The 7,384-nt window shown below is 45.7% G+C and overlaps 1 protein-coding gene and 1 pseudogene across 1 annotated transcript in view; one reads left to right on the plus strand and one right to left on the minus strand.

Annotated features, from left to right (window-relative positions):
* Positions 1 to 7,384, minus strand: part of LOC102865519 (core histone macro-H2A.2-like) — a 71,048-nt gene that overhangs the window by 18,459 nt on the left and 45,205 nt on the right. Inside the window, exons 3-4 of the mRNA XM_006888985.1 lie at positions 1,986 to 2,092; positions 233 to 430 (exon numbers count right to left, since the gene is read on the minus strand). Coding sequence (XP_006889047.1) covers positions 233 to 430; positions 1,986 to 2,092 — 305 coding nt within the window. The remainder of the gene's footprint in view (positions 1 to 232; positions 431 to 1,985; positions 2,093 to 7,384) is intronic.
* LOC102865120 lies at positions 2,840 to 3,933 on the plus strand (annotated as a pseudogene).

Below are 7,384 nucleotides of genomic sequence, written 5' to 3' on the forward strand. Positions count from 1 at the left end.
GGGTTCTGGAACCCCGACAATCAGCCAGTATTTGGGTTTGGAAAGGTCTAGTAGATTCGGTTTGAGAAAGGACATTCTGTCTCAAATATTTATCTTCCATGTACATTCTCAGCATTCTCTCCCAGTATCAAGCTGCAGGACGTCCTCAGTGGGTTACACCCTCATCTTTTGATCCTGAACTTTCATCTCGATCCAAAGGAGTCCCTGGCTCGTAGACGTGGCCCTGGCTCACCTTTTTGGATGTCCGTGGCTTGGCCGCCTTGGATTTCTTGCCCCCTTTCTTGCCTGATGTAGATTTTCTTCCTCTCTTCTCTGGGGGAGGGGAGAGGATGGTTTCAGACTTGCCTTTGGCCCCCCGCTTTTTGGCCAGCAGTTCTGGATGGATTCTGGGCAGGACGCCTCCACTGGCGATGGTCACTCCTTTCAGCAGCTAGAGAGAGAGAAAAATGTGTGAGCTCTTACAGCAAAGCATTGTCTAGTTCTGCATTTAATACAATGCCAACTGCTGGCAAAACAAGCCTGAAGTCTGGTCTCTGGTTTCCTAAAGAAACGGTGTGATACATAATTTCAGTGGCCCGCCCCTCACTCCCTTGGACAGCTTTTCTCTGAAGGCATCAAGGCATCCTGTGACCCTGCACAGAAAGCAAACCAAAGCAAAGCGAAATGAAAAGACACGGGGGCTGTGGCCCAGGGCTCTGGGATTCCAGGCACAACAGGGGATAAAGAGTGTGCACACGGGGCATCAGCTTGACAAAGATTAAGTTCAAGGTCAAGGCAAGGACAAAACCCAGTTAAGCACAGACCAACGGTCTGCACACTTTTTGAGCATGCATCTCATCAGTAAAATTGGGACATGGCTATTGACTTGTAAATTAATAATCTACACATATGAATAAACCAAAAAGCCAGCTGGTGTTGAGACTGTATGAGAAGCTAAAACCAAAGGCATGTGCTGCGTGTGGTAAATAGGGTAATCTAGAAGGGAAGCTTCAACTCCATTTCAAAGCCATGACACTTATCTTGAACTCAAACTGGATTTTTAAAGCTGCTTTACCTAATAGCAGGCAGCTCTTGTGGTCTAGTGGGTAAGAAGTTGCACTGCAAACCCGAAGGTAGGCAGTTCGAATCCATCAGCTGTACTGAGGGAGGAAGATGAGCAATTTCCTCCTGTGTGATTTATAACTTCCCGGATGGATCCAAACCTCCAACCATTAGTCTGGTAGCTGAGTGCTTAACTGCACCCCCAGGGCACACATGCATGCTATATATTCTTAAGCAACTCTGTTCCAGGTGTGGTCTGCACACCACCAGGTGGGGCTGGTCCATCTGTAGTTACCTGCCTGTGACAAGAGAAGTGTAGAAACTGAGTACAGCATATAATTGTCATTTATCAAGTGACTCATGCAAAAACACTGGGGCTTATATTTTCTAAATGTTTTCAATTTTCTAGTAAATAATTTTATTGTCTTTTTAAAATGATCAGATCATGATGGATTAGAAGTAATAAGAGTCGGTTATTCGCCACGGAAGGTTTGAGAAGAATGAGATTAGATGAATAACCATCCTCATCGGATGTGCCTGCCATCTTGTATGTCCTTGACGGGGCACATGCTCTGCTCTGAAGACCCCTGACGTGACCTGCACATAGTGTCACTTCCAATAGCTGAGGAAGGATCCCTAGCAAAAGAAATTATGACAAAGTTTGTATAAAGAACGCTAGAGAAGAAAAAAACATGTGTGCTGGATTCTCTGCTGGCAACACAGAGTTTACATTGAACAAGGAAAAGAGTTAGACTCGGGATGTATAACAGGATTGATACCAGAGGTGGTTTTAGTTCGGATCGGAGTCATACAGCTGGAAGGGCTGGTTATTCTCTCATATTGAATGATTTTTAAAAAGAAATGTATTGGAATGGCTTGTGGCTCGCCAGGTAGAAAGCTTACTGAGCAAAGGAACTGAACCCAGTCTTGGGCTTCAGACTTACCTGGTTGAGTTCCTCGTCATTGGCGACCGCCAGCAGGATGTGTCTGGGGGCTATCCTAGCCTTCTTGTTGTCCCTTGCGGCGTTCCCAGCCAATTCCAGAATTTCCGCTGAAAATACAAGGAAGGGTTAATAGGCACAATGGAATGTAAGCCTGAGAAGCTTTCTTTAGAGATGAGCTTCAGGTTAAATCACTTGTATGCATCTGTAATTTTTGTACCTGGAGTAGGGAACCCAGGTGGTGTGGCCCACAGGCAACCACACTGCTAACTCAAAGACCACCTCTCTGGCAGTTTAAATCCACCTGTGGCTGCTCGGGAGAAAGACAGGGCAAACTACTCCCCAGGGACTCACAATCTCGGAAAACTGGCTGGAGGGTCAGCTATGAGTATGTTCAACTGGATGGCAATGAAGGAGTGTGCCCGGGATGCCTGGCCTTGGAAAGAATTTAGGAAGTGGTAAAGAACTCACATAGTAAACAAGGAAGCTATTTCAACAAGACCTGATCTATGACTCCTGGAACCAGGAGACACGGGAAGGCCAAGTCTACAGAGGCAGAAGGAGATAAGGATCTTCCTCTGGAGCTGAGGACAAAGTCTACCCCTAGAGCTAGTATCTTGAACTTGAATTTCTGGCCTCTTAAATTATGAGAAAAGAGTTTTGTTTGTTAAAACCGTCCTCTTGTGATACTTCTGTTATAACAGCACTAGTTAAAACTAAGACAGAACCTGAATCTACTGGGAACGTGGAGTCTGTTGGCTAACTTGGACTGCCTTCCCCACATTCCTTTTGCCACTGTCACTGGGACGTTAATTCTGATCAATTAAGAATCTGACTATAGTCTTTCTTTCGGCAAGATGGCCATGCCAAGTCCACCCATGAGTGCTCCTGCTGCCACTCCAGCCCCAGCACCTGCTGCGGCTCCTGTTCCAACCTCAGTCCCCGCTCTGGCTCCAGCCCCCACCTCGGCTCCTGTCTAACCCTCGGCCTGCCTTGCCCTCGGACCCGAACGCCCCAGCCGGCTCAGGCCGACTTAGGGCAGACCTCGGCCGCAGTGCAAGCCCCAGTGCAGACCCCGTTGCCGCTGCCACCCTGCAGGGCTCTCCCTGGGCCCTTCCTGGGCCCTTCCCTGGTGGCCGCGTGGACCATCTACACCCAGTCATTTCAGCCTCCATCGTGGACAGCTATGAGCGACGCAATGAGGGCACTGCCCGAGTTATCGGGACTTTGCTGGGAACTGTGGACAAGCACTGAGTGGAAGTTACAGATTGCTTTTCAGTGCCTCACAATGAGTCTGCAGATGAGGTGGCTGTTGACATGGAATTTGCTAAGAACATGTATGAGTTACACAAGAAAGTCTCTCCAAATGAACTCATCCTAGGCTGGTACGCTACAGGCCATGCCATCACAGAGCTGGCATCATTCTGGACTGATTCATGAGTACTATAGCCGAGAGGCCCCCAACCCCATTCACCTCACTGTGGACACCAGCCTCCAGAATGGCCGCATGGGCATCAAGGCCTGTGTCAGCACTTTAGTGGGTGTCCCTGGAAGGACTATGGGAGGGATGTTCACACCTTTGACAGTGAGATATGCCTATTATGACACCGAACGCATCGAAGTTGACCTCTTTATGAAGACCTGTTTTAACCCCAGACGGGTGATTGGACTCTCAAGTGACTGGCAGCAGGTTGGTGGAGCATCAGGCCGCATCCAGGATGCCCTGAGCACAGTATTGTCATATGCTGAAGATGTACTGTCTGGAAAAGTGTCAGCTGACAATACTGTGGGCCACTTCTTGATGAATCTGGTCAACCAAGTACCTAAAATTGTTCCTGATGACGTTAAGACCATGCTCAACAGCAGTATCAATGACCTGCTGATGGTGACCACCTTGGCTAATCTCACATAGTTACAGATTGCCCTCAACGAGAAACTTGTAAACTTGTGAACGGGCCCTAAAAAGTATTCCTGCCACGCTAGGCTCCAACCTTGGAACTTGGAGTGGAGTAAAGGAAAAGATACTTTCTTCAAGGTCTTAAGTCACATTGAATCAGGCAACTGAATGACTTAATCTAAATAAACATACCTTGCCTTTTGTTTAAAAAAAAAACAAGAATCTGACTACAGGGCCTGGGTTTCTTTTCAGTCTACACAAAGCAAAGCCTTCTCTCAAGAGAATAGTGATGTGGGGAAAGTCCGTCACTGGTGTTCACTAGGACCCCTGTCACAATTTCCACTTCCCCTTTCATTTCGTCCCACACTGATGCTCCAATGTGGTCCTGTCTCAAAGCAAAATGGACGGGAGTAACTGACAGGATGAGAAAATAACCCCAAAAGTGAATTCCTAATGAGGATATCCATGAGATCTGCGGAGAAAGACCAGGGTCTTAAAAATATCCTTCAGGATCTAAGCAGAGCTCTGACTTGATTTTGGTCGGCATTACAGTGGAATCTTGCTCAGGATTGGTTTTTACTATTTGTATCTCTTTCCCATTCCTCCTCTGCCTTATTTTATATTTCTTTCTTCCTCAATTTTAGAAGAATCTTTTGCTAAATCAAATTTGGCTGCCTTCAAAATGAGCCTCAAGAAAAAAAATTCCCTTAGACAGCTGCAGTCAATGTGCCAACATACTGTCAAACTGAAAATACAGAAAAATTCGAGTGTGCGTGAGTGTATGTGTGTGTTTGCATGAGGGAATTATGTGTGTGTGTGTTTTCAAGGGGATCTGCCAGTACAATGACATAAATACTAAGCATTAAAATTAACAGGCGATTCCACACAAGTCTTTACAATCATTCTAATTTCAAATAAAAAAGCACACGAAATTACCATAATTCGCAAAATGGTAATAATAATAAACACTTGGCATGAGTATGCGATGTTAACTAAGCAAATGTAATTAACAAAAAAAAAATAGAAGAAAAGAAACACTACCGTTAAATATTTATATAGTGTTTCCATAATGAAAAGTGCTAAATCACTGTAAATTTATTCTCACATCATCTTTTTTAAGGCTTTTAAGCAATAAATGTTGTGTTTTCATTTTAAAAAGAAAACAGGGAAGGGAATTCCACTTCCACTATTACTAGCAGAGACTCATTTATAAAGGGATTATATTTTCTGAATCACAATTGGGAAAATGCAGTTTGAGACGCATGAGAACATTCATTGGGACAATGTTGTTTTTAAGTAGACCCCTGATGCATGGCGACCCCATGCATAATGAAGCAAAGCCATATACCATCTCCATGGTCCTTACAGATCCATGGAGCTCTCACTGGCTGATTCCAGAAGCAGATGGCTAGACCTCTTCCCTAGTCCTGCTTGGTCTGGAAGTTCTGTGGAAACATAACATTTTAGCAATATGCAAGTCACCACTGCCAGACAGGTGGTGGCTGTGTTCAAAGCGCACAAGCCAAGAATCGAACCTGGGTTTCTCAGGGAAGAGAATTCTACCACTAAACTACTACTGTCCATGTGGGGACAGAAGAAGAGTATTCAGAATGAATACTGTGTTAGAGAATCTGGCTGCTGTGTGTTTGTGCAAGTTTTTTTTCCCTTCTAAAAAAGGATACCCATCCAGGAAGGGGAAAAAAAAAGTAGCTCTGAGGCTTTCACAAATAACTTTGCTTTACGATTCTAGGAACCTCAGCTATATAGAACTGCTAGAATAGAGACATGGCTTTAACAAACAGAAATTGACTCTCCTGTAGTTTAAGAGGCTAGAAGTCCAAGTTCAAGGCATCAGCTCTAAGGGAAATCCTGACATCTCACAGTTGGTTCTGTAGGAGGTCTTTACTCTTTTAGCGTCTGTAACCCTGGCGTTCCTTGGAGATCTCTCTGTGTCTTGGTCTTCCCTGGTGGCAAGGAGCTTCCTTGCTTAGGAGCCAAGGTCCGAAGAGGTGCACTCTACTTCCAGCGATGGTTTTTTGGTGCCGCTGAGATCTCCCCTCTCCGTCTGCTGCTCTTCCCTTTCACCTCTGGTGAAACAGAAGGGGCTACAGGCCACACCCTAGGGAAACTCCCTTCACATGAGGTCAGGGATGTGATGGGATTAAGGGGTCCTGAAGGCCATCCTTTATCCTTTTACAACTACTGGGTTTATCAGATCATGGGAGATTATCGTATAGTTTCAATATTTGATCATATATACGTGTGTTTTGGGGCACTAATCCAATGAGTAAGAATGACAGAAGAAATGATGCCTTTGAGTTGGGGTGTTAGAGAAGAGCACTAAACACCCACCCCATGGACGGCCAAAGGGATAAACATATATTTAGGAGAGGGTGTAGCCAGAGTGCTCCTTGTAGGCAAGGGTGATGAGGCTTCGCCTCACATACTTCAGACATGTTGCTAGGAGAGGCTATTCCTTGGAGAGGGATATCATGCTTGGAAGGGTGGAGGGTCGGTGAAGGAGAGGAAGACCCTCGACAAGGTGGACTGACATGTGGCTGACACGGTGACTGACACAATGGGCTCTAGTGTGTCAGGAAGTGTGAGGATGGCACAGGATAGGACGGGGTTCAGATCTGTTGTTCATTGGGTTGCTATGGGTTATACTAGACTTGACAGCACATAACAACAACAACAACAACAACAACAACAACAATCCAATCCCTGAAACTACCAGTTAAATCGTATGGTTCCTCACTGGGGATAATAAAGGGGAGTTTCCTGTATCACCTGTACAGCCTCACCTGGAAGTGCCACAGATCATTCAAGTCCCTAAATAAAAATCATTAAAGCCTTCCCCAAACCTCTCCCATTGTTATGGGAACCTCCCTCCACCCGCTGCTCCATCCAGACAACTGGGATCATGTGCTCTCCTCTATCTTCCTTTTTTACCTCATCCCAGGCACCACCTGCTATGCCTTTGCCCCTCTCCTCCAAGTCTCCTACCATTGCTTGGGTTAAGAATCTCTTTTCTTGTTCAAGGACCTCTTCTAGCCCAGATCAGCTGTCTCAATGGTTTTCCACTTCTAGTTTTGCCCTCTCCCGGATCCATGCCAACAGAACCACAACCAGTCCACGGATCTCTGTGCAAATTAGAAAAAAGTTGGCCCTTCACTCAAAATAGGGGACTTCCCAGTTTGTTAGAACAAGACTCTTTACTGCCACCTGCTGGAAATTCTCATCATAAACGCAGAGGATTCTTTGTTGTTAGTGGTTGTTCTTAGGCGTCCTTTTGTTAAAAACGATTCATCAGGGGACATACCCTCCTCCCCAATCCTGTGCCATCCTCACGACTTCCACCATGCTCATGACCACTGCTGCAGTCTTGTTGGGGGCCTCCTCTCCTTTGTGGACCCTCTACCTTTCTAACATGATGTTATTCTCAAAGGACTGGCCTGACAAAATGCCCACCTTGTTCAATCTCAATTGAGAACAGGCAGGTAGA

The sequence above is a fragment of the Elephantulus edwardii genome, unplaced genomic scaffold (genome assembly GCF_000299155.1).
Source record: "Elephantulus edwardii isolate Elephantulus edwardi_28Jun2011 unplaced genomic scaffold, EleEdw1.0 scaffold00074, whole genome shotgun sequence".
Lineage (NCBI taxonomy): Eukaryota > Metazoa > Chordata > Mammalia > Macroscelidea > Macroscelididae > Elephantulus > Elephantulus edwardii.